Below are 27,459 nucleotides of genomic sequence, written 5' to 3' on the forward strand. Positions count from 1 at the left end.
CTGGACAAGGAAAAGTAACAAAGGGCAGTAACTCTGTAATTAGTCAAGATGGAGTTATGGTTCTTATGCACTGCACTTCCTCTCAATGTGCTTGACCATTGTATGAAGTTATAATGAATTCCAACAATAAGTCTTCAAGTTATGGTCCAGACAAAAGAAAGCAAAGGAAAAGTAACAAAGGGCAATAACTCTGTACTTAGTCAAGATGGAGTTATGGTTCTTGTGCACTGCACTTCCCCTTATTGTGCTTGACCATTGTATGAAGTTGTTTTGAATTCCAACCAGTAGTTTTAAAGTAATGCTCTGGACAAGGAAAAGAAACAAAGGGCAGTAACTCTGTAATAAGTCAAAATGGAGTTATGGTTCTTGTGCACTGCACTTCCTCTCAATATGCTGGACCATTGTATGAATTATAATGAATTCCAACAATTTGTCTTCAAGTTATGGTCCGGACAAAAGAAAGCAATGGAAAAGTAATAAAGGGCAATTACTCTGTAATTACTTTAGATAGAGTTATGGTTCTTATGTACTGCACTTCCTCTCAATGTGCTTGACCATTGTATGTAGTTATATTGAATTCCAACCATTAGTCTTCAAGTTATGCTCCCGACAAAAAAAAGAAGGCATTTGAAAAGCATCAAAGGGCAATAACTCTGTAATTACTTTAGATAGAGTTATGGTTCTTGTGCACTGCACTTCCCCTTATTGTGTTTGACAATTGTATGAAGTTGTTTTGAATTCCAACCAGTAGTTTTCAAGTTATGCCACGGACAAGGAAAAGTAACAAAGGGCAATAACTCTGTAATTAGTCAAGATAGAGTTATGTTTCTTACGCACTGCACTTCCTCTCAATGTGCTTGACCATTGTATGTAGTTATATTGAATTGCAACCAGTAGTTTTCAAGTTATGCCACGGACAAGGAAAATGCAACAGTCAAAAAAAAAAGCAATGGAAAAGCAACAAAGGGCAATAACTCTGTAATTACTTTAGATAGAGTTATGGTTCTTGTGCACTGCACTTCCCCTTATTGTGTTTGACAATTGTATGAAGTTGTTTTGAATTCCAACCAGTAGTTTTCAAGTTATGCCCCGGACAAGGAAAAGTAACAAAGGGCAATAACTCTGTAATTAGTCAAGATAGAGTTATGATTCTTGTGCACTGCACTTCCTCTCAATGTGCTTGACCATTGTATGTAGTTATATTGAATTCCAACCATTAGTTTTCAAGTTATGCTCCGGACAAGGAAAATGCAACGGACGTCTGGACCAACCGACCGACCGACAGCCCGACCGACCAACCGACCGACCGACCACAGGGTGACTCCTATATACCCCCCCAAACTTCGTTTTTGGGGGTATAAATATACCCTGTAACAGACTATGTTAATATTTGACCTCCAAGTGTGACCTTGACCTTGGAGGTAGGTGACCGGTTTTTGCGCATGACACATCATCTGATTATTGTGAACAATTATGGCAAGTATTTACAAAAGTCCTTCATAGATAAGAAAGTTATGGACCGGACACGACATATACCCTCAAATAGGCAATGTTGACCTTGAATGAGCAAGTATGACCTTGACTCGAAGGGATGGGTCTAGTTGTTGCGCATGACACATCGTCTTATTATAACAAACATTTGTGCCAAGTTATCTCAAATTCCTTTGATAGATGACAAAGTTATGGACCGGACACGAAATATACCCTGTAGCAGACTATGTTAATATTTGACCTCCAAGTGTGACCTTGACCTTGAAGGTCGGTGACTGGTTTTTGCACATGACACATCGTCTGATTATTGTGAACAATTATGGCAAGTATTTACAAAATCCCTTCATAGATAAGAAAGTTATGGACCGGACACGACATATACCCTCAAATAGACAATGTTAACCTTGAATGAGCAAGTACGACCTTGACCCTGAAGGTACGGGTCTGGTTGTTGCGCATGACACATCGTCTTATTATAACAAACATTTGTGCCAAGTAATTTCAAATTCCTTTGATAAATGACAAAGTTATGGACCGGACACAAAATATTCTCTGTAACAGACTATGTTAATATTTGACCTCCGAGTGTGACCTTGACCTTGAAGGTAAGTGACTGGTTTTTGCGCATGACACATCATCTGATTATTGTGAACAATTATGGCAAGTATTTACAAAATCCCTTCATAAATAAGAAAGTTATGGACCGGACAGTCGACATATACCCTCAAATAGGCAATGTTGACCTTGAATGAGCAAGTACGACCTTGACTCAAAGGGATGGGTCTGGTTGTTGCGCATGACACATCGTCTTATTATAACAAACATTTGTGCCAAGTTATCTCATATTCCTTTGATAAATGACAAAGTTATGGACCGGACACGAAATATACCCTGTAGCAGACTATGTTAATATTTGACCTCCAAGTGTGACCTTGACCTTGAAGGTCGGTGACTGGTTTTTGCACATGACACATCGTCTAATTATTGTGAACAATTATGGCAAGTATTTACAAAATCCCTTCATAGATAAGAAAGTTATGGACCGGACACGACATATACCCTCAAATAGACAATGTTAACCTTGAATGAGCAAGTACGACCTTGACCCTGAAGGTACGGGTCTGGTTGTTGCGCATGACACATCGTCTAATTATAACAAACATTTGTGCCAAGTAATTTCAAATTCCTTTGAAAAATGACAAAGTTATGGACCGGACACAAAATATTCCCTGTAACAGACTATGTTAATATTTGACCTCCAAGTGTGACCTTGACCTTGAAGGTAGGTGACTGGTTTTTGCGCATGACACATCGTCTGATTATTGTGAACAATTATGGGAAGTATTTACAAAATCCCTTCATAGATAAGAAAGTTATGGACCGGACACGACATATACCCTCAAATAGGTAATGTTGACCTTGAATGAGCAAGTGTGACCTTGACCCTGGAGGTAAGGGTCTGGTTGTTGCGCATGACACATCGTCTTATTATAATAAACATTTGTGCCAAGTTATTTCAAATTCCTTTCATAAAAGTTATGGACCGGACACTAAAGTGTGACGGACGGACGGACGGACGTCCGGCCGAATTGGAATAAAGGGCCATTTCTTTTGTTATTTTCTATTGTTTAATAGAGGGCCAATGGCCCCTTACTCTATTGTTACGGAATGAACTCTATTGTTCTCTTTTGTTCTGTTTACAGTTAGATGGCCCTCTATCCCTATTCGGTAGTGCGGACGGACGGATGGGACGGACGGACTGACGGACGGAGCCTATTTCTATATCCCCCTTTTTTCTTCGAAAAGGCGGGGGACAATAACATAATTATTGCCTCTAAATGCAAGAAACAAGCAAAATTTAGATATTTGACCTCTGTCTGGTCACCTTGAAGGTCTATCCTAAAAAGATTATTATGTTCAAGTTTCAAGACAATCCATTAAAAGATAACAAAGTTATAATAGCAAAAATCAGTGAAAAACAAGCAAAATTTAGACATTTAACCTTGAAGGTCAAGGTCATTTATAGATGAAGGTTAGCCTGGTCTACTAAAAGGTATTGTCCTAAGGGTTGTTGTGGTCAAGTATGAAGACAATACACCAAGAACTTAAAAAGTTCTGATCAACATACATGTTTGCGGACGGCAACTGCAACGGCAACGATAACAATTACCTCTATTTCTTTTTTTTTTAAAAGTCGAGCTAAAAATACAAAACTTTTAAATATAAACACTTAAATTTCTACAAAACAAACTTATTTCCTATTTTCTAAAAGGAACGGATAGATTGAAAAATTCAGATGATTTTATTACAATCCAATGCAACACCAATGTGTTTTGTTCCATATGAAACAGTGACCCTTTTGTGTGTATTTGGATTTGTTTACCCTCGCCATCAGAAAGAGACCATATGGACGAGCATATTCCCCTTTAGGTTTATCTTTGCTATGTTTACGCATGATTTATTTTGAGCCTGGTTCCACAATATCAAATCTTGAAAACCTATATACAGACAGTTACACAGTCCATTATATATATACGTAGATAAGAAAACATTGTCTTTCCATTTGAGGAAAATTGGTCATGGAGTGTAAAGCTGATAAATGTAAATATTTTTATATCCTTTTGTTTTTATTGATGATTCGCAAAATTAATTGTGTCATTCCGCAGTATATCAAACATCTTGTTCAAAGTTAACAGCCGAATAATTATTATTTTTTAATATGGAGTAAGCAAAAAACAAACATCTCTTTTATGTCTCACCTTAAAATGAAGCCTTGTAGGAGTATCATATATAACATCTAGGGCAACTTGCTGTACATCGCCAGGCCAGACTGTTGGTTGGGACAGCTGTAACTTCACCTTCATTCCTGTATCTGACTTCTGTAAACTTGTCACTTGGTAACCTTCGTAACCACTTGGAAAGAAACAAAATGGAACACCACCAAGCCTAGTAAATAAACAACAGATATCACATAAATAAAATCATCATCAAAAATTCAGTATATTGCCTAAAATACAAAAGTGACTTTTTGACGAAAGTGATCAAAACTGACTTTAAAAATATGAATTATAGCATTTTGATAGAATTTTATAGGAAAATTGCAGTTTGTAGACATATATAATTGGAAACTAATAATATTTATTTTCAAATACATTGTCATACACATGGGATTTACACGTGATTACTGTCAATTAAATTGGGTGCGAAATATTATTACAACACGTAAAACAATTGAGCAAGATAATCTACATGGCTATTCAATATCAATGTTGTTGTATAGTGATAATATATTTTAAAATATATATTTGCTCTGAACATCAGGACATAATGATTTTCATGATACATTAATATTTATACAAAATATATACATGTAACATATTTACTGTACTTTCTTCAAACTGCAGTATTAATATTCAACTGTTTAAACGCTATATTTGATATTCTGTAAGTCACTTTCGTCAGGTTCACAGTTAGCAAAAGGAAGATCAATGTCTCAGCTTATGTATAGACATTATGCAAATAAATGAAGATTAAATCATCATAATCAACCAAAACAAAAATTTAGTTTTGATAATATACAGCTTTAAACTGCAATATTAATATAAACCTACAAACAGCAATATTAATATAAACTTCAATTTAAATGCTACATTTAATATCTTATATTATACCTCATTTGCATACGCCCTTCTATATTTAATATGACTTCATCCGGTCCATAAACCGCATACAGACCGGGGGCGGTCCATAATTCTTATATGGACTGGATGATGTCATATTAAATCTTAAAGTTTTTTTGCCTGTTTAATTTGATTAACAAAAATTGAATAACAAAAGAAGAGCATGTTTTTTTTGCTGTATCGCTTGAAAATAATAACAAGTGGGCCATGATGGCCCTGAGTCGCTCACCAGAAACAATTGCTTTTCAGTGTTGGAAATTATCCATTGTCAATATTTTCTGATATTAAATTTGAGCCATTCAAATTAATATGAGCAAACTTAATAAAAGACTACCTAATAATGCTACAAAGTTTGGTGATCATCTATCAATTATTTCAGTAGATGATAGATGATGTTCAAAGGTTTTTCTATTTTTGGCTTTAGTGGCCGCTAAAATTAATCAAAGCACTGAAAGCACTGGAGGGTCGCTTGCGCTGACAAATTTATATGACATTATATTGCTGGTGATCACTTGAAAGGCCAAATTTCCTGTCCTTTAGCAACTTTTTTGAAAAAGTTCATGTCATATTCAAGTGGAAATGACTGAGTACAAAGGAAAGTGCAATATTTTGCCATATGATTTAATTCAGGGAGATTTATCATTAACATCCAACAATTACAACACGGTTTATCAAAAGTACTTAAAATCAGTATTTTTTCTCAAGTGGTTCAGTTGAGATCGAAAAATCAAATTGCTTTATATCCTCAAAATAATACTTTGAAAGTTGAATAAATTTTAAAGAGTACACTACTGACTGAAGCAGAAGCTGGAAGTAGGTAACCAAGACCTCTATTAACAATGACTAAGTATTGATAATTTGAGCCGCGTCTCATCAGGATCCATGCTGTTCGCTTTCAAACCCTATAACAAGTAGAGAAACTGATAGTAAATAGCATGGATCCTGATCAGACTGAGCGGATGCGCAGGCTGGTCTGGATCCATGCTGGTCGCAAATCCATTATGTTGGTTTTGTCGTGACATGGCTCATTTCATCTACTTATAAGACATATGAAAAACATGCTCATTCTTGGGGATAAGAGTTATTATCAATCTGATATTAAAGTTATCATTAACCCATGTGCATATAGACTGGATAGTGTCAAACAACTCGAAAAGAAAATGGTTGAAAAATCTTTCTTTTTATATGCATACTAGTAATAAGTGTTCCATCAGGGATAAACTTTCAGTGATAGTGAATACATGATTTATCAATGTCACAATTTCATCTAGAGAGTGTCAGAAATTCTCACAAAACAATAAGTCAAGTATGATCAGTTAAAACTAGAACTATCACTTAATGTGATAAATACCCACACAAGACTGCTTTGGACATTAGGATGTAACAGAATACCTTGTAAAAGAATTGAAATAGAGTTATGTTTGTGGGCAATTAAAGATAGTAAGTTGTGGTTCTTGTATGTTGCATTTCCTTTCAATGTGGTTGACCATTGATGAAGTTTTATTGAATTACTCTGTAATAAGTCCAGAAAGACAAGGAAAAGGATCAAAGGGCAATAACTCTATAAATACTGCAGATGGAGTAATGGTTATTGTACACTGCACTTTCTCTCATTTTGCTTGACCATTGTATGAAGTGGTATTGAATTCCAACTACTAGTTTTCAAGTTATGCACTGGACAAAAGTTTCAAAGGGCACTAACTGTAGGGTCATTCCTGCAAAGTTTGGTTACTGTGCAGTCTTTGGTTTCTGAGGAGATTTGTTTAAAGAAATTTTTGACGACCCACGACAACTGATGGTGGGGGATCACAATAGTTCACCATGAGCACGTTGTGCTCAGGTGAGCTAAAAAGTAATGATCAAAGTACAAGTTTGTGGGTGACCTCGACAATGCCAAGATGACTGTAACAATACTTAAAAAAGTCGAGCTAAATAGGGGCATAACTGCATCAAAAAATGTATTGTTGTTAAAATTGAACAAAAGCTGTCTTTTGATACTATAAAACATGGCAATTACCAACACACTTCATTTCCTTCATAAGTTGTCCTGCAGAAATCAATTGAACACCATAACTTATAACATGCTTTTCAGTAAAAAATGACAGTACTTTTAGATTATTTCACAATAAAGTATAATTTCAAAAGAAGTCAGACTTTATTTGAATGAGGATGAAAAGCCTATAAACAAACAGATATTTTGTGGGAAATACATTTATTTCTCAGAAAAATGTGATAAATAAAGAGTAGATAATTAATATTTGCAAATCATGAAGGAAATTCAGGAAATATGACAGAATCACTTTCAAATATGAACATTGAAAATTAATGATTCTACACAGAAAAAAAATCTGCTCTCTTTGGCTTGTATGATGGGCTATAGATCTCGGACATAATAAGGCGTCATATCTGAACTACTTTCAGTCACAGTAAAATAGCAGCCTCCATTTACCAACATTGTGGCAAAGTTATACATTGCATATGTTTTTCAATGCCATTCATGAAAATACCGGTATTGAACCTGGTTCTCACTCTATGAAATATATTTGGATCATGCATGTAAAAGAAACAAATACCCTTTGTATGTTCCAAATTTCTTCATGCTTACAAAAATTAAATATTTATGTAAATTACTTTATTAACAAGCAAAACTGTAATTTCATTGTTATGACGAACAATCTGGATTGTTTTTGTTAAACAGCCATAATCTAAGACTGACAAGTTTTCTGTGGCATTATATTATCCAAAATTAACAATATTGGGAAATAATGGAAAACAAAAATATTAACAGATACATGTATAAAATAAAACCAATGTATATTAATTTTATGTCAATTTATAGTTTAAACTGTGGAATTTAGCTATGTCAACTTCTGAAGGGATTCCAGTTCAATTAATCTTGTGTTCTCCCATAACTAAAGCTACAAATATCTGAAAATAAAATATATTTGTCATGTTGCAAGTTATTGTTTATCTGGCACTGAATATATTCAACATCATAAAGACAATGTGCTCCACTACGTTACAATTTACCAGTGAAATCGAAGACATATTTCTTCTATAATTTTTTTATCATATCTTTGCATGAATTATCATAGTAAGCTTACACCACTATGTAAAATGCTAGTTTCTGGTCACAAGAAAATCAAAAGCAATGGATGGTGTGATATTCAGACTTAAACTTTACAAATGCTGCTGAAAAACAAACAAGAATATTGTCAATTACTTTCAATTAAATGATAGGACAAATATTGGTTTCAATTAATGCTGCTGTACAAGAAAAGAACATCACTTCTAACTGCAAGCAGAACCATAGTGTATTCTGATGTCAGGAAAATAATTTTATTACGTCATACTACTGTCGGTCTCAAATGAGATGCGCGCCGGACCATGTCGTATAAATCAGTGCGCCTATCGTACAAGTAGAGTAAAGACGTTGTTTTTACTCTCTCCGATAAACGAGGTTTATCGACCATTGTCGTAAATTAGTTTTACATTTTTATTTTGTATTTTGTCATTACGTTGTAGTGGCTTGAAAGTAAAACTATTTCTTTTTAGTTATTTTACGCTGTAAATAACGTTTTTTGGGTTTTGACTATTTTTGTATTTTTTACCACATGTTGTGTTTGTGGTAGTGCTAACGCTTTTCGGTAGTAATGGCCGAAGTTGAAGTGCGTGAGGCCAATAAGGCTAAAGCAAAGCAGAAATTAGCCGATATGAGCGTTTCTGATGGTCACCAGACAAAACCAGTGGATGTGACTTCAGTCAAAAAGCCCCCGAAAGTCCCATCTACAAAGAAAACTTTGACGACGCAGCCGTTGAGTTAGCTTCGAACTCGTTGTGTTCCTTGTCTGAACAAAATGTGCAGAGTGAAAAATTTCACCAAGAACTGATGGGTATTTTGAACTCTATTAATAAAAATCAGAAAGCCCAAGATATCCATTTGAGGTCTTTGGAGTCCCAAATGTTATCATTTTGTGAGGAAACTCCAGTTGATTATTATAATGATCATGATGAGGAAGACCATTTCGGCGATGCTGATTTGGGAGTTACTGATCCAATATGTAGTAATATAGATAAACATCCTTCTGATCAGTCAGTGCAGATTAACAAACAGGGGTCATCCGGGGCTTTTAAAGGTGTTTGTTCCAAGTATGATTTGTTGGAAACCGTCGATGACGAGGTTGACACCGATTTAGCAAATTTGGTTAATAATGTGTTTCGTGAGGGTATTTCTGATGATAAGTTTGCCTTGCTCATGAAAGAGACATCTCGTCCAGAAAATTGTACAGCATTATCGAAAACAAGAGTAAATAGTCTTGTTTGGAACTTATTATCTCCCCATATGCAGACTATTGATGCTAAGATGCAGTCTATACAAGAATCTATTGTTAAAGCTGCTGCCATTGTTACCAAGGTTCTGAATTTGGCTTCAGACAGACTATCTGGATATGAAATTGAATCTGGGACAGATGCTTTAGGTTTATTAGGTCAGGCAAATAAATTAATTAACATAAGAAGAAAAGAGACTCACAAAACTGATCTGAACAAAGAGTATCATTATTTATGTTCTGCCTCTCAGAAATATACAGATTTATTATATGGTGATGATGTGAGCAAGCATGTTAAGGAAATTCAAGACATCAATCGCATGGGTTCAAGAATGAGGGGTAGATATCCTAATGCTCGTGCCAGAGGTCGTTTTCCTTTGAGAGGTGTTTACCGTGGCAGAGTAATGAAGAGGGGCCGTGGTCGTGGAAATGGTGGTGCATTTAGATTTCCAAAAAACTACCAAGAAGACCGCAGCAAGAAATAAATATTGATAAGGTGAGTCAGTTTGAAGCAGGTAGATTGAGATATTTTGTGAAAAATTGGAGAGATATTACCCAAGATCAAAATATTTTAGATATTGTTGAGCATTGCCATCTAGAATTTGAGTCAAATTTTGATCCTGATGATTTTTGTTTAAAAAACACAATTTGTAATTCTTTTTCGCTTAAAGAACAAGAAGTTATCGATAATGAAATTGATAAATTGTTAAAACTGAAAGTTTTAATTGAAGTGAATCATGAAGATGGTGAAATTATCTCTCCAATTTTTACAGTGCCAAAGAAAGATGGCGAAGCCAGAATGATTTTAAATTTAAAAGAATTAAATAAGCAAATTACTTATTATCATTTCAAAATGGACACTTTTGAGTCTGCCATTAAATTAATTAATAAAGGAGATTTTATGGCTTCTGTTGACCTTAAATTGGCATATTATACTGTTCATATTGCACCAGATCATCAAAAGTATCTCAGATTTCTATGGAGAAACAAACTTTACCAATACACTGCTCTTCCAAATGGTATTTCATCAGCCCCTCGTTTATTTACTAAACTGATGAAGCCTGTTTACTCAACATTAAGACAGAAAGGTCATGTTAATACAGGTTATATTGATGATTCTTTACTTCTAGGCAGCACTTTTTCACTTTGTCAACACAATATTGACGATACAGTGAGTTTAATGTCCTATCTTGGATTTATTATTCATGATAAGAAATCAGTGCTGGTCCCTACACAAAAGATACGGTTTTTAGGATTTGATATTGACTCTAAACTATGTTTGTAACTTTACCAGCAGAAAAAGTTGCTGAAATAGTTTCTGAGTGCTTATATATCTGGTCACGAGAAAGTGTTCCTATAAGGAAAGTGGCCAGAGTATTAGGTTTATTAGTTGCAAGTTTTTCTGCAGTTGAGTATGGGCCGTTGCATTATCGGCACATTGAATGGCAGAAAATTGAGCAGTTGAAGATAAATTTTGGTAATTTTGATGCTTTTATGCAGATATCTCTGTCTATGAAATCTGAGTTACTTTGGTGGATTTGTAATTTGCATTCACAAAAGAGACATATTACTCATGATAGTCCTTCTGTTTTTATAACCACCGATGCTTCGTCTCATGGATATGGGGCGGTGAAAGATAATTTGTCAATTGGTGGTAGATGGACAGAAAAAGAAGCTGATAACCACATAAATTATTTAGAAACTTTGGCTATTTATTATGCATTGAAAGCATTTTGTAAAGACATGAGAAATGTTCACATCAGAATTCAAACTGACAATACTTGTGCAATGTCTTACATAAATGCAATGGGTGGAATTAAGTCTATGTTATGTAATGATCTTGCAAAGCAAATTTGGTTGTGGTGTATAGATAGAAGTATTTGGTTGTCAGCCTCTTATATTTCAGGAAGAACTAATGTAGCTGATATTTGTTCTCGTAAATTTAATGAAAATGTAGAGTGGATGCTAGATAGAACAATTTTTCTGAAATTGATTGATCGATGGGGTACTCCTTCTATTGATTTATTTGCGTCGAGGCTTAACAAACAAATAGATAAATTTGTATCTTGGTACCCAGATCCAGAGGCCAAATATGTCAATGCTTTTTCTTTAAATTGGTCATCTGAATATTCATATATTTTTCCACCTTTCAGTTTGATCATGAGATGTCTACAGAAAATTCGCCTAGACAAGGCAACATGTTTGATTGTTTGTCCTCGATGGACCACTCAGAATTGGTGGACTCCTTTGATGAATCTTTTGATAGACTTTCCAGTTATTCTTCCACGCAAGAAAAAATTACTAATTCTCCCAGGAACAGACAAGACTCATGTTTTAAGCGACAAAATAGTGCTAATAGCATGCAAGTTATCAGGAGTTCTCTCTCTTCAAGAAAACTTCCATCAAAAACTGTTGACATTATCTTATCCTCATGGAGACATAGAACACAAAAACAGTATAACTCAACAGTCAAAAAGTGGTTTCAGTTCTGTAATGAGAGGAAAATTAGTACCATTTGTTCTTCTGTAAATTATGTTTTAGAGTTTTTAACTCAACTTTTTGAATCTGGCATTGGTTATAGTGGAATTAATACTGCCCGTAGCTCACTTTCAGCGATTGGCATTCTTGTGGATGGATTTGCAGCAGGATCTCATCCGTTGGTCATAAGATTCATGAAAGGTGTTTACAATTTGAGGCCATCTGTACCTCGTTATAAAGAAACATGGGATGTTTCAGTGGTTTTAAAATATTTAAGGTCTTTATCGCCAGTGAAAAGTTTATCACTGAAGTTATTAACTTTGAAATTAGTAATGCTTATTGCATTAACACTTGCTTGTAGGACTCAGGCAATTCATCTTCTTGATATAAGAAATATGAAGAAGCAGAAGGATTCTGTTATTTTATTGTACAGTGATGTTTTAAAACATTCTCGACCAGGTTCTGATAATGCACAGGCAGTGTTAAGGTCATATCCGCCTGACAGGCGTCTTTGTGTAACTTTTGTCTTGAAGGAATACTTAAATCGCACACAGTCTATTCGTGGAAACATAACAGCTCTTTTTATTAGTTATATTAAACCATATCATAATGTGTCAAGGGATACAGTCAGTAGATGGCTTAAGACAGTCTTATGTGCTTCAGGAATTGATACTAATATTTTTAAGCCACATAGTATTCGAGGGAAAGCAACATCTAGAGCAAAAGCAAGAAATGTCCCTATAGAACATATTTTGTCAATTGCTGGATGGTCTAATACAAAGACTTTCGGTCAATTTTATGATAAATCTATACACATCAATAAAGACAAGGGTAGTTTCGCAAGGGCAGTACTTCAAGAATAAATTTTTATGAAACAGTATACAGAATTTTAATTACAGTTATCAGGTATTTTGATTTATTTTAATATTATGATATAAGTATTATGCCTACTTCATATTGCTTAATGCCCTTAACAGCTTTGAAGTCTCATTTGAGACCGACAGTAGTATGACGTAATAAAATCCCCAAACTAAACGAGACTTACCTTGGTAAAGTTGAAGTTTGGTTGAGATTTTATTCAGTCATACTGCTACTGGAGGGAATCAAATCCCACCCATTCATATGGATTCCCTTCCCTTTTTTGATCTGTTGTGAATAGGTCGATATGTTAATGAGTATTTTAATTTTTTGTTAAGTGCATTAATTTTTTGCGCTTTAAAGACTGATTTATACGACATGGTCCGGCGCGCATCTCATTTGATTCCCTCCAGTAGCAGTATGACTGAATAAAATCTCAACCAAACTTCAACTTTACCAAGGTAAGTCTCGTTTAGTTTGGGGATTATTATCGCTTATTTTTTGTATCTCATGCTTTCTTTAGATGGATAAAAGTAAAAATTTAAAGTGGACTACTATACCTCAATTGGTATTCTGTATGCTGAAGTTTCCTTTTGAATACAGAAATAACTCCTTCACATAGTAAGCTTCACTTCAATTAAGTTGTTCCAGAAATAAAACATTGTTCTACTGGGTACTTCAGACAGCTTCATTTGAACAGAGTGGGCGGCAACTTCTTACTGCAAAGTGGGAGCAAGGTTTAGTAAAACAATGAAACAGCATAATTTGTTCAAATACAAGAAACTAGAAGCAGGGCATAAACTGTTATTGTTTTTCAGAAAAATAATTGAAAATTTAACTTTTGAATGGATGAGCATACATTTCATTTTTTTAATTTTCTAGTGTAACATGTTTACAATAATATATATTTTTTTGTATGATTACTAGTCCTACAATGAATTAATGTAATTCTGGAAAGGAGACTTATAATTTTAAATACTTTGTCATGATTTTGAATTAGTAAAGGTCTGCAATGATATCAGTCAAACATTAGAAAGTAAAATCCTGATGTACAACAAGATCGGTGCAAATTGAAAATTTGGAAAAACCCTAAAACTGTAATTCATTTATTAATCATTTTCCACATAATCTAATAGTAAAACATGATGATATTTGTCACAAAATACTGGGCCTCAGGCATATGCACCATGCAACAAGTGATTACAGTAAACATGTTTAAAAAGTTTGATGACTGTAATTAATTACTAAGGGATCAGTAATTACCACAAGATGACATACCTTAGAACCTTATGATAAGGAAAGACCTTTACTGTACATGCAATCAACAACAGACCTAAATTTATTATTGAAAAAATGACAAACCTGTATGAATTTTTTCTTCTCTGCAGCAGAAACCTCTTCCTTACAGATAATTGCAAAGAATTTATAAATAGGATCATCATCATCATCATCATGGCTGAAACTTCATCACTTTTTGCTGTTATAACAAACTGCCGGTTTGTGCTGTCTTGTCCTGTATACATGTATATAACTTGTCTGAACCTACTGTACCTTCACTGTTATCAAACAGTAACATGACAGAAGTCATCTAAAAAAAAAGGAGAACAAAATTTAATGTCTTATATTAAAGATCATGCACAAGTAATCAGTGTTAAATAGGCAAGTTATATCATTTAACCACAATTTTTCCTGCACATATGATATCTGTGTTAAATATATATTAAAATAATAACTTTTTAAAGGTCCATTAAGCCTTAGAAAAGATAACATTTTTATTTTTCAAACTTTCCTTTTACATATCTTGTTGCAGTTCTCAAATAGTTACATGTACTCATTGACCATGTACATGTAGATAAATTATCTGGCAATTGGTATAATTACATTAATTCAGTATTTTGTATGGAAGTCAAATAATACTTTGCTCACATTTTGCTACCTTTACAACACATCATGTTTGTTCAGTGGTACTCTTTTCATTTGTTAAACATTTAAAATGCTCTAAATACATCATTAAAACATTATTGAACACATATTTGACCTTTCTAAATAATTACAAAATTATTTATCTCTGACACATTATATGTGCTTTTCAGATTTTCAATATTTTTTACCAGAGATTCTTTTACCTATACACTTACTCTATAGATTAATTACTAAGAACAGAAAATAATGTAAAATGTACTACACATTTAGTTACACACAACTTGATAGCAAATTATACATTTTTCAATATAATAAAATACAAAAAGGAAAACTGTTTCTCTCGGTAACCAAAGAGAAATCATAAATATTGTAAACTTCAGACTCATACTCTTATTACTACCTTTAGCATTAATTGCCTCTGGTGGCTGAATTCTAAGGTTGTTATAATATATGTACTTTTCCAGTCAAAATGAGGTAAATATTTTTCAAGGAATTCTTCTTTATAAATATATATGCGAACACAAAACAAATAAATATTAACAATATGACAATAAGTTAAATTCAGTATTTGATCTTGATGGTCAGTCATCTAATTAAGGTCAATGTCATATATGAATTACTTAAACGGACTCCACTGAGAGGCTTTTGACATGACCAGGAAATGGGAATAATTTTTCAAGATTGATAATATGATATTCTATTTGATGTAGATCTTGGCAAAAAAACCTATATGCAAAAATTTCAGATCATGCACTCGCTCTGTTTTCCAAGAAATATTGTAAAATGTCCCAAAAATGAACAGTGTTGCCGAGCTTTTGATTCATATATGTATCGGGAAGAATAGAATAAGAATAGTACAAATATACAATTTTCAATGTATTTCTGAATATATTTCTTAATAGTATGTGCATATCATTCTGGACACAATGAAAAAACAACAGCATTTATTGCAAAAAAAGCTGGTATACTGCTTTTGTACAGGAAATACTTCCATGACAGTAGTGTTGTTCTTAAATTTGACTACTAAGTCAAATATGTGTTCAAAATTTTCCAGAGCTCAATAAAATAAATGTGGGTTTTTCTTATAAACAAACATCTAAAGAGAACTTACACTGCACAATACTATCATAGTATGTCTTGACCATGTCACATTAAAAACCTCACACAACAGTTTGTTATATCACACACCTGAAATAAATGCATTTCTTATTTAGCATTTATATGATTTTCATATCAACAATAAAGCATTCCCAACTTATAGTTATCTAAATTAATCATTTGGCTTAATAGTCAAATCAGCTACATCATGTACATGTATATATACCAACTCAAAACAGGTCAATGCATCAAACTATTGGAACAAATCATAAGCAAGTAAAATGTTGACCTTAAGACAATATCATACATGTTTATAATATCGTATCGATTTATTCAGGGAATAGACATATACACATACAATTTTATCACATATATCAAATTGTTATATAAAACCCAAATTTTTTAAAAAAAAAAAAAAAAATTTAAAAAAAAATTTTTTTTTTTTTTAAAAAAAAAAAAAAAAATTTTTTTTTGGGGGTTTTTTTTAAAAAATTTTCCCAAAAATAAAAAAAAAAAAGGGGGGAAAAAATTTAAAAAAAAAAACCCCAAAAAAAAAAAAAATTTTAAAAAATTTAAAAAAAATTTTTTCCCCAAAAAAAAAAATTTTTAAATTTAAAAACCCAAAACCTTTTAAAAAAAAAAAATAAAAAGGTTAAATAAAAAATAAAAAAAAAAATTTTTTTTTTTAAAAAAAATTTTTTTTTTAAAAAAAAATTTTAAAGGTTTTTTAAAAAAAAAATTTTTTTTTTTTTTTTTTGGAATTTTTTTTAATTTTTTGGAAAAAAAAAAAAAAAAAAATTTTAAAAAAAACCCCCCAAAAAAAAATTTTTTAAAGGAAAATTTAAAAAAAAAAATTTTTTTTAAAAAATTTTTTTTTTAAAATAATTTTTTTTGGGTTTTTTTTTTTCCTTTTAATTTTTTTAAAAAAAAAAATTTTTTTAAAAAAAAAAAGGGAAATTTTTATTAAAAAAATTTTTTTTTTGGAATTTTTTGTTTTTTGTAAAGAAAAAAAAAAAAAACCCCAAAAAATTTTAAAAAAAAAAAAAAAAAATTTTTTTTTTGGGGGAAAATTTTTTTTTTTTTAAAAAAATTTTTTTTTTTTAAAAAAAAAAAAAATTTTTTTTTTGGGGGAAAAACCCTTTTTTCCCAAAAAAAATTTGGGGGGGGGTTTTTTTTTGGAAAAAAACCCCCAAAAATTTTTTTTTTTGGGGGTTTTTTTCCCCTTTTTAAAAAAAACCCCCCCAAAAAAAAGGGCCCCCCTTTTTTTTTAAAAATTTTGGGGGGTTTTTTTAATTTTCCTTAAAAACGGAAATTTTAAAAAAATTTTTCCCCCAAAATTTTTGGGGGGGAAAAAAAAAAAAGGAAAAAAACGGAAAATTTTTTTTTAAAAAAAAGGAAAAATTTTTTAAAATTTTAAAAAAAAATTTAAAAAATTTTTATTTTTTGGAGGGGAAAAAAAAAAAGTTTCCCCCCAAAAAAAAATTTTAAAAATTCCCAAAATTTTTTTAAAAAAAAAAACCCCCAAAAAAGGGTTTTTTTTAAAAAAATTTTTTTTTTTTTTTCCCCCGGGGGGGAAAAAAAAAAAAAGGGGGTTTTAAAAAATTTAATTTAAAAAAAAGTTTGGGGGGCCCCCCCAAAAAAAATTTTTTTAAAAAACTTAAATTTTAATTTTTTTAAAAAAAAATTTTTTCCAAAAAAAAAAATTTAATTTAAAAAAAAATTTTTTTAAAAAACAAATTGGCCAAAAACCCCCTTTTTTTTTTTTTTTTAAAAAAAAAAAATTTTTTTGAAAATTTTTTTTTAAAATTCCCCCCGGGGGGGGGGGGCCCAAAATTTTTAAAAAAAAAAAAGTTTTAAAAAACCCCCCTTTCCCCCCCAAAATTTTTTTGGGTTTTAAAAACCCCCAAACCCAAAAAAAATTTAAAAATTTTTTTTTTGGGGGTTTTTTTTCCCCTTTTTTTTTTAAAAATTTTATTTTTAAAAAAAAAAAATTTTAAAAATTTTTTTTTTTTCCCCTAATTTTAAAATTTTAAATTTTTGGGGCCCCCAAAAAAAAAAAATTTTTTTAAAAAAAACCCCCTCCCTTTTTCTTTTAAAAAATTTTCCCCCAAAAAAAAAAAAAAAAAACCCCAAAAAAACCCCCGGGGTTTTTAAAAAAATTTGGGGTTTTTTTTTTTTTGGGGAAAAAAAAATTTTTTTTAAACCCAAAAAAGGGCTTTTTTTTAAAAAAAATTTTCCAAAACCCTTTTTAAAAAAAAACCCCTTTTTTTTACCCCTAAAAATTTTTCCCCCCCTTTTTTTTTAAAAAAAAAAAATTTTTATTTTAAAAAAAAAAATTTTTAATTTGGGGGGTTTTGGGACGCCAAACCCCTTTTTTAACAAAAAAAAACTTTTTAAACCCCAAAAAAAAATTTTTTCCCCAAAAAACCCAAAAAAATTTTTTTTGGTATTTTTTTTTTCCCTTTTTAAAAAAACCCTTTTTTTTAAAAAAAGGAAAATTTTAAAAAGTTTTTGGGGTAAAAAAAACTTTTTTCAATTTTTAAAAAAAAAAAAATTTTTTTTAAAAACCCCAAAAAAAAACCCCAAAAAAATATTTAAAAAAAAAATTTTTTTTTTAAAAACCCAAAAAATTTTTAAAAAATTAAAAATTTTTAAAAAGTTAGTTCTGTTAAACCTTTATCTGATATCTATTAAATATAAAGGATATACTAAACAAATGCCAAAAATACGCAAACCATAAATTTTTTTTAATCCAAATGAATTTTAAAAATGTTAATTTTAGGTGGGGGGAATCGTCACTAAATTGGGACAAATTTTATTAACAAATCTCACACGGGTGGCTCAGTTTCATAAAGTCTTTCTTATTTGATCGAGCTAACTGTCAAAATTACTAAAGAACTTACAATTTCTTCAAAATATCCTGGATGACGAAATGTTTACATCGAAAAAATATGGCTGACCCCAGTGACCTGTCACGTGATTCAATCGCGCATTGATATTTTTTCTGTACACAGCCCAAATTTACTGTAATTTTCGATATCAAGATACATTTCAAAATGTATGATAACCCTCCTGTAGTGAATGAAGGTACGGATTTTCTAACTTGTTACCGACCATACAGAACTATTTACTACATGCAAGTATATTTCAGCCAAAATTCGGTTCGCCATAAGCTTGAGATGTAGCTTATAACTTTGGCTCGCTATGCGCATGCGCAAGCGACCCAATTAATATTATCAAATTAATATGAGCAAATTTGATAACAGCATACCTAAGGATGCTACAGACAATTAGTTCTGTAGAAATAGACATTTAAAGGTATTTCTATTTTTAGCTTTAGCTGCCCCTAAAAGGGGCCAATCACAATAATATGAGCAAACTTGATATAAGACTACCCAAGAATGCTACAGACAAAATTTGGTGATCATTCATCAATTAGTTCTATAGAAGAAGACGTTTAAAGGTTTTTCTATTTTTAGCTCTAGAGCCTCCTCAAAGGGGCCAATCAAATTAATATGAGCAAATTTGATAAAAGACTACCCAAGAATGCTACAGACAAAGTTTGGTGAACATCCATCAATTAGTTCTGTAGAAATAGATGTTTAAAGGTATTTCTATTTTTAGCTTTAGCGGCCCCTAAAAGGGGCCAATCAAATTTATATGAGCAAACTTGATAAAAAACTACCTAAGAATGATACAGACAAAGTTTGGTGATCATCCATCCATTAGTTCTATAGAAGAAGACGTTTAAAGGTTTTTCTATTTTTTGCCCTAGAGATCTCTAAAAGGGGCCAATCAAATTAATATGAGCAAATTTGATAAAAGACTACCCAAGAATGCTACAGACAAAGTTTGGTGATCATCCATCCATTAGTTCTCTAGATAAATGTTTAAAGGTTTTTCTATTTTTAGCTTTAGCTGCCCCTAAAGGGGCCAATCAAATTAATATGAGCAAACTTGATAAAAGACTACCCAAGAATGCTACAGACAAAGTTTGGTGATCATCCATCCATTAGTTCTGTAGAAGAAGATGTCTAAAGGTTTTTTCTATTTTTAGCCCTAGAGACCCCTAAAAGGGGCCAATCAAATTAATATGAGCAAACTTGATAAAAGACTACCCAAGAATGCTACAGACAAAGTTTGGTGATCATCCATCAATTAGTTCTGTAGTAGAAGATGTTTAAAGGTTTTTCTATTTTTAGCTCTGTTGACCCCTAAAAGGGGCCAATTGAAATGACATGAGCAAATTCAAGTGCGACTGTCACAAGGATGCTACAGATTGAATTTGAAGTAAATCTGCTCAGCAGTTTCAGAAAAGAAGACGATTGTTGACGCATGACGACGGACGAAGGATGCTTTGATACTTTGATACTTATAGCTCACCCTGAGCCTTCGGCTCTGTCGAGCTAATAATAATTCCAACTAGGGTTTGAAATATTTCACACACTGAACAAATATATTATTATTTGAAAGTAAATTATAGTAAAAATGTCAGCAACAAAAGGGATGAAAGGATTTAGATTCGGTATAATATAACAAATAAAACATGGCCTTTCGGGCATAATGCAAGTTTACAGACTGGTTGGTTAGACCTCGGAATGTATACTGCCCTCAGCTGCACTTCGGACCATATACCTTCCTCAGTCTGACCAATCAGTCCATAAACTTGCATATTGCCCTCAAGGCCATGTATTATTTGTTAATAATGTCACTTTCATATCTTCTCCTTCACATTCGTCCAAATAAATCACTTCCTACCTGTTATTTGTTCTCAGTGAGCGAAAGGAAGATCTCTAACTTGTATACTGTAGAGCAATTATGAAAATAATTTGATATTAAGGAAGCTATCTACTTTCCGACCAAAATTTTACAACATCTCAGATTTTAATTATTTTTGGTATGCAAACATGTAGATATCCGCAGCATTATTTTGTAAAGAAAGAGCGTTGGTATGCTGTCAAAGCACCCCCTATCCCCAGCGACAGAATTGCAACTTTTTGTACCCCCCATTTTAGGAGGAGGGGGATTTACCCTTTTAGGTCGGTCCGTCCATCTATCCGTCCTGTCCATCCGTCGGTCCTTTTTATTTTGTGTCACATGTAGCTCAAAAAGTATTTGAGCTAGAGTCATGAAACTTCACAGGAATATTGCTCAGTATGTGTAGTTGTGCACCTGGGTATTTTCTAGTGGACTTATTTAATATTTTTTATGAGTTATTGCCCTTGACTTACTAAAAATTTGCAATTTTCAACTTCATCTTGTGTCGCATGTAGCTCAAAAAGTATTTGACCAAGAATCATGAAACTTTACAGGAATGTTGCTAAGCATGTGAAGTTATGCACCTGGGGTTTTGCTTGTGGATTTATTTTGTTTTCTTAAAGTTATTGCCCTTGATGTAGTTAAAATTTGCAATTTTTAACTTGTGTCCACACAAATTGAAAATTGCAAATTTATACTATCTAAAGGGCAATAACTCTGACATAAGTTGAAAATTGCAAATCTTTAATAAGTCAAGGGCAATAATTCTAAAAATACTTAATAAATCCACAAGCAAATAGCTGAACCAATCAATATACAGCCTACAATATTAATACAACTGTGTCGTATCATTTGGTACTAATCATTTTTTTTTTTCAAAATAAACATTTCTTTTAACCTGTTACCAGATATACACGCCTTTTAAGGGCTTTTTCACCCCCCCCCCTTTTATTGTTGTCTAAAATGGTGAAAAAATGCCTTATTTAGGCTCTCAATGCTTGTTTTTGTTTGAGAAATGTTGTTTAAAAAAGTGACCACTTTTTCGGCATGGCCCCCCCCAACCGAAAGATACATCAGGGGGTTGCCTGAAGGGGAATGTGCCCCCTTGGGGGGTTTGAAGGGGGGCGGCAGTCCCCCTCACCACTAAGAATATTTTGGACTTGTGAGAGGCTAAAAATGACCCCAGATCGATTATAAGGTAACATTTAATGAATGCTGAAAAGCATTTGACTCTATCTCAATCCATTGAGAAGTTGCAGCACTTTGAAATCAATTTTGATGGAAAAAATCAACGCAAAATAGTGATTTTTGGCAATTTTGAGATGTCCCCTCATTGCCATGGTAACAGGAAATTTAAGCCTGGGCATGTTGTTACAAAGGCAATGGTCCAGTCAATTTGATTAGTATTGAAGCAGTTTTAAAAGTTTTATAGCAATTTGAACTTGTAACAGGAGACTTTTCAATGAAAACAGCCATTTTTCACAAAATGCTCATGAAGTAATGGGTTAATGAAATTTTAGTAAATGATGTAAAATTATATTTTGAAGTTTATGGTTAATTATGAAATGAGTATATAATTGATCTGAATGAAATAAACAATGGATATAGCAAATTGAACTGAATTGTATCCACAAAACTCCTTAAAAAATATGTCCCACTTCAAGTTGCAAGTTTGCTTTAACTTTTGTTATACAAAATAGTTCTGCAATCAACATATACCAAACGAAGCGGTAAAAAGTGGAGCGTGTTAATACATATATTTGGTTTTCTGTCATTTCCAATAAAAAGAGTAATTAACAAAAACATAACATTTTCGTTCCAAGATGGCGGCGTTTGTTTACATATCTTGTAGGATACGACACAGTTTTGATTCCAAGCCCTGATAAAAGCATTTAAATTTTTATAGTGAGCAAGTTATTTTATTCCAGTTAGATTTTGAGAAATGGACCACAAAAATATTGTTCAACTTAGCACAGATTAAATTTAGGATTACATGTATTTTCCTCTGCATATTTATGATGTTGATAGTAAACATGTATACCAAGTTTGAAAGTGAACACTTTTGAAATGGACCTTAACAATAACAAAAGAGCCATGATGGCCCTGAAAATGCTCACCTGAAATTCTCCATGAAAAGGAACAAGTAATATTGTAAACAAAAGCAGATATAAAATCTAAATCTTAAACTGATATCACAATGTTTATATTTGTATCTGAAAAAGTGCATGTGTAAAAACATTAGTTCCTAATATATACATGCAAAGAAAATCAATGACTCACCCCCCCCCCACCACCAGCCAGGATAATTTTAACCCCATGGCTTTTATTTGTACAAGGTTGGTGCTAAATATCTAAGCTCTAGCTCTTTGGTTTTTATAAAGGAAGATCTTTTAAGTTTTAACTATACACTTATAGGGAAAAACAATGACCCAAACGTGGGACCAATTTTTACCCCATGGCTTTTATTTGAACAAACTTGGTAGACACTCACTACTTAATATCTGAACTGTCATTTAAATGGACTAAGGGGCCATTTGTTTTGTAATTTTCTTTTGTTTACTAGAGCGGCCATGGCACCCTATTCTTTTGTTACTGAATGAACTTTATTGTTCTCTTTTGTTCTATTTACAGTCACATGGCCCCCCTACTTCTCTTAAATAGCCCAAATGGACGGACGGCGGACGAAAATCAATCACAAAAGTTCACCTTGTCACTTTGTGACAGGTGAGCTAAAAAGTTTAACCAACACCAATGAAAGGATCATAACAATAGCTCCACATTTTTTCCACAAAATGTGGGTCTAATAATATCACTACCGGTGAGAGTTTCCAGAAAAGGGTCTCCAACAGCATCCCCTATTTTCACACTTTTGTTGTGTGACCCCATCAGACTGAGGCCAGCAGTCATATCTGCTAGAATGGGGTATATCTGAACAAAAAGGTGAATCTGTAAATGGTATCTTCTGCGGTTTTATGCTTGTTTTTGTTCCATTTGCTTCTAAATTGTGTTCATTCTGAAAAAAAAACATAAATCTCAATTGCACAGAAAACACAACAAAGCTTAAATTTGAAAAAAAAAAAAAAAACCCAAGAAACACAGTTAGATAGGAAATTTTCTAAGATTCAATCTGGTGTATTTTCTATCACAGTGACATTAGTCTGGAGACTTTGATGGTACGTCAATCATGTTGATGCTGTTAACATTCAGACAAGAGCCAGTTGAACCGGGTGATGCTCCACCAATAGGTTTTGGACACAGAAAAGTATACCTCTTGTTGTGTCCCAGACAAAGTTCAAAGTGTAAAAAATAAACAAAAGGCAATAACACCAAAATAAGGCAATGCAGAGTTATGGTTCTTTTGAACTGCACTTCTACCCAATGAGATCTATCTGCCTACAAAGTGTCTTGTTCATATCTATTATACTTTCAGAACTATTTTCTGGACAATGTTCAAAGTGTAAAAATGAACAAAGAGCAATAACTCCAAAATTAAGCAAGGCAAAGTTAAGGTTCTTTTGCAATGCACTTTTTTAATGAGATCAATTTACCTACAAAGTTTCATGTTGATATCTCTTATAGTTTTAGATTATGTCCCAGACAAAGTTCAAAGTGTAAAATGAACAAAGGGCAATAATTCCAAAATTAGGCAAGACATAGTTATGGTTCTTTAGCACTGCACTTCTACACAATGAGGTCTATCTACCTACAAAGTTTCATGTTGACATCTCTTGAATTTTTAGAGTTATGTCCTGGACAAAGTTTCAAGTATAAAAATAAACAAAGGGCAATAACTCCAAAGTTAGGCAAGGCAGAGTTATGGTTCTTGTGCACTGCACCTAATGAGATTTATCTACCCACAAAATTTCATGTTGATACCTCTTGTTGTTTCAAAGTCCCGACAAGAATAGCGGATGGGGACGAACGGACAGACCCCAATTTTTTTCCGCTTAAAATGTTTCTGTTATCATATTCTAACAACATGCCAAGTTTAAAGAAATTCTAAGGAACAGTTTTAATTTTGCCTATATGTCTATAAGAAAACTCCCGAAAACGTCCTTAAGGTATTACCACCCTAACGGGCACTATAAGGAACTGAAAAATTTAAATCATAGGTCAGATATATACCTTAAAGTACACCTGTACGCAAAATTTAAACAAACTTTACCGTACGGAAATCGAGTTATGGCCACTTTTATGAACTGAAGCTAGGGTGTATCTCTGAGGGCCCTTTTTCAGAAATGACATAAAATGGGAAAACATATTTAATGACAATGAAATAGATTGGAAACCAATATTTAATATACCTTTTAAGTCTACAATCGACACAAATCTTCGTAGTTTTCAATACAAATTTTTAATATGTTTAGTCCCAACAAATAAATATCTTTTTAAATGCAAATTATCATCTAGCAATTTGTGTGATTTTTGTTCTATGGAGATAGAATCTATTGAACATTTAATATGGGAATGTCAATTAACACAAGTTTTCTGGAACAAAATTCAAACATTTTTATTCTCTAAAGGTTATGAAATACCTCTAAACTTAAGACAGGTGTGTTTCGGTATATTAGGTAAACATAACACTGTAAATTTTATCATAATTCTGTGTAAATACTTCATATTTAAATGAAATATAGCAAAAATATACCCACTTTTGAAAAATTTATGCCATTTCTCTCTTACATGATTAGAATTGAAAAAGAAATATCATTAATACAAGACAATCTACAAAATTTTGAAGAAAAATGGTCAAATTTCAATGAAACTTAACTTTTACAGACCCCAAAACCACACAATTTAGACATATAATTTATGCATATACAAATAGAAAAGGAAACAATCTTCAATTCTTATCTCCGTTTAGTCCATTCCTTAATTAATTATATTTTCTCCATTTTTTTAGATATATTTTTTTACTAAGTATAAGGGACATAACTAATCTTTATCTTTTCTCTCTCTTTTTTTTTCTTCTCATTCTTTATTTATCTTTCCTTTCTTTATACACTTTCTTTTCTCTCTTTCATACTTACTATGCACTTTATACTATCAGTTTTTCTTAGCACTCATTTTCTTCTGTCAAAATCTTTTATAAAAAGATCTTAAGTCAAGATACAAATATACTTGTCATAATCTGATAACATTGATTTGACATTATTTTTTTATGTATTCATTACATGTACTATGATTTGAACGTTTGTATATTATGATTGAAAAATAAAAGAGAAAAAAAAAACATTCAAGATTCATGCTAGAAAACCAGTACAGTAACGTTCTAGTCTAGCTACGCCTTAAACTAAATATATTTTTTAATTTTTCACTTGTAATCTCTGTACTGATAAGGGGAGATCACTGCGTAGGAGATTGGCTACGCCCGTGTGTTACGATGACTGTATATTAAATAAAACGTAGATCTATCAAAGAAAAATATTTTACCAGTTCATCCAAGTTCATAGAAATATATATTCCAAATGCTCCTAAAATCGCTGCCACGCATATAGTGCCGATAGTTTTAATGAAAGAATATCTTTTTGTCTCATAACTTCTTACATGTGGATCTAGTCTACTTTCACTTTGAGGTTTTTGGTCGAGGAGAAATTCACTATCCATTATGTCAGAATTTTCAGAGCTCTATTTCTAATAACGCACAATGAACGTTAATTAAACGTAATTCTCAAATAGTATATTCACTCTTGTTTATTCATGTCCATACGCAAAATAGCCAAACATAAGTGCTTCTGACATATTTTTATCATGTGATATAATAGGTCACCTGACTTCGCGGCTGAAGAGGCCCGTCTATACAGACTAGATATTGGACTTGCACAAAGACACATAGATAACAGAGATAGGCAACTTCCTAGCCAGTTAAAATACCACGCATGCCTGCTAAACTTAAAACTTGTAGCAAGTAAAACTTATTAACCGGGTATCAAAATCAGTAAAATAATACATTTTCTGGCTGCTGTTAAAAAAAATATTACGGTTCCCATTTAAATAAATGATACATCAATTTTTAAAGGAGACTACTTAATAACTTTTGTTACAAAACTTCATATGACGAAAAAACTGGCTCAGTGAGTATTTGTTTTTTCGAAGTGAAAGGCATGGAAAGTTACAAAATGAAATATTTTAACATGCAGCAATAGATAAAAGATTTTCCTTTTAAATGGTACATAATATTAAAGGATCAAATGTACATGTATATCCATTATGTTTTATTTGCTTCAAAATGCCAAATTTTTCACTTTTTGATAGGCATGAGTGATATTTCAAATGAGTATATAGGAGCTGCTTAAATTATCTCTGTTATCTATGTCTCTGATTTTTGGAAGAAAAAGAAACAATGTTTTATTGTTGTTGTTGTTGTTGTTGTTGTTGTTTTGTTTTTTTAATTTTAATAAGAAAACAAAACTTTAAGATAAACATGCTGCATAAGGCCTTTATTTTTGTTTTATATTATTTTTATATGCTTCTCTTGTGCTTCTTGTGTACTCCATTTGTGCTTAAAACTGTTCAGTATATATATTACCAGCTAGGTCTTTCAAATAGAAGTTTAATTGTAGCGCGAAGGGTTTACACACCATTCTATTTGAAAGACCCTGGTATATACGAATACGAATTTTATTAAGCATAAAACAAAATACATTGCTTATAGCCAATTAACAATGATACACATGTACAGTCAGGCGCGTAGCTGCCTATACGCGAGTACGCAGCTGAATCCACATTATTTTGACAAAAAAAATTTTTAGTAAAAAAAATGTGGTTTGAAATTCAGCCGCGTTCGCCAGATCTGATAATTACCACACTGAATACTTTATAAATCATATAGCCTAAATCGTACA

At 32.2% G+C, this 27,459-nt stretch overlaps 1 protein-coding gene and 1 long non-coding RNA gene across 3 annotated transcripts in view; both read right to left on the minus strand.

The window, feature by feature from the left end:
* The window catches only part of LOC132720987 (lysosomal alpha-glucosidase-like), a 166,471-nt gene extending 140,079 nt beyond the window's left edge, over positions 1–26,392 (minus strand). Inside the window, exons 1-3 of one of the 2 annotated variants that reach the window (XM_060705235.1) lie at positions 26,048–26,392; positions 23,431–23,627; positions 4,251–4,437 (exon numbers count right to left, since the gene is read on the minus strand). In XM_060705235.1, the coding sequence (XP_060561218.1) occupies positions 4,251–4,437; positions 23,431–23,627; positions 26,048–26,221 (558 nt within the window). In that variant the 5' untranslated portion in view covers positions 26,222–26,392. The remainder of the gene's footprint in view (positions 1–4,250; positions 4,438–23,430; positions 23,628–26,047) is intronic. The other variant, XM_060705234.1, reaches the window with a different exon arrangement.
* Positions 7,250–23,423, minus strand: LOC132720989 (uncharacterized). The gene is made up of 5 exons (XR_009624411.1): positions 18,760–23,423; positions 15,870–15,946; positions 14,198–14,423; positions 13,396–13,554; positions 7,250–8,099 (listed from the first exon to the last, which is right to left on the minus strand). It is a non-coding gene; the product is annotated as an uncharacterized LOC132720989 (long non-coding RNA).
* Positions 26,393–27,459: the final 1,067 nt, after the last annotated feature.

Source organism: Ruditapes philippinarum, unplaced genomic scaffold, assembly GCF_026571515.1.
Source record: "Ruditapes philippinarum isolate M1 unplaced genomic scaffold, ASM2657151v2 ctg182_1_1_1_1, whole genome shotgun sequence".
Lineage (NCBI taxonomy): Eukaryota > Metazoa > Mollusca > Bivalvia > Venerida > Veneridae > Ruditapes > Ruditapes philippinarum.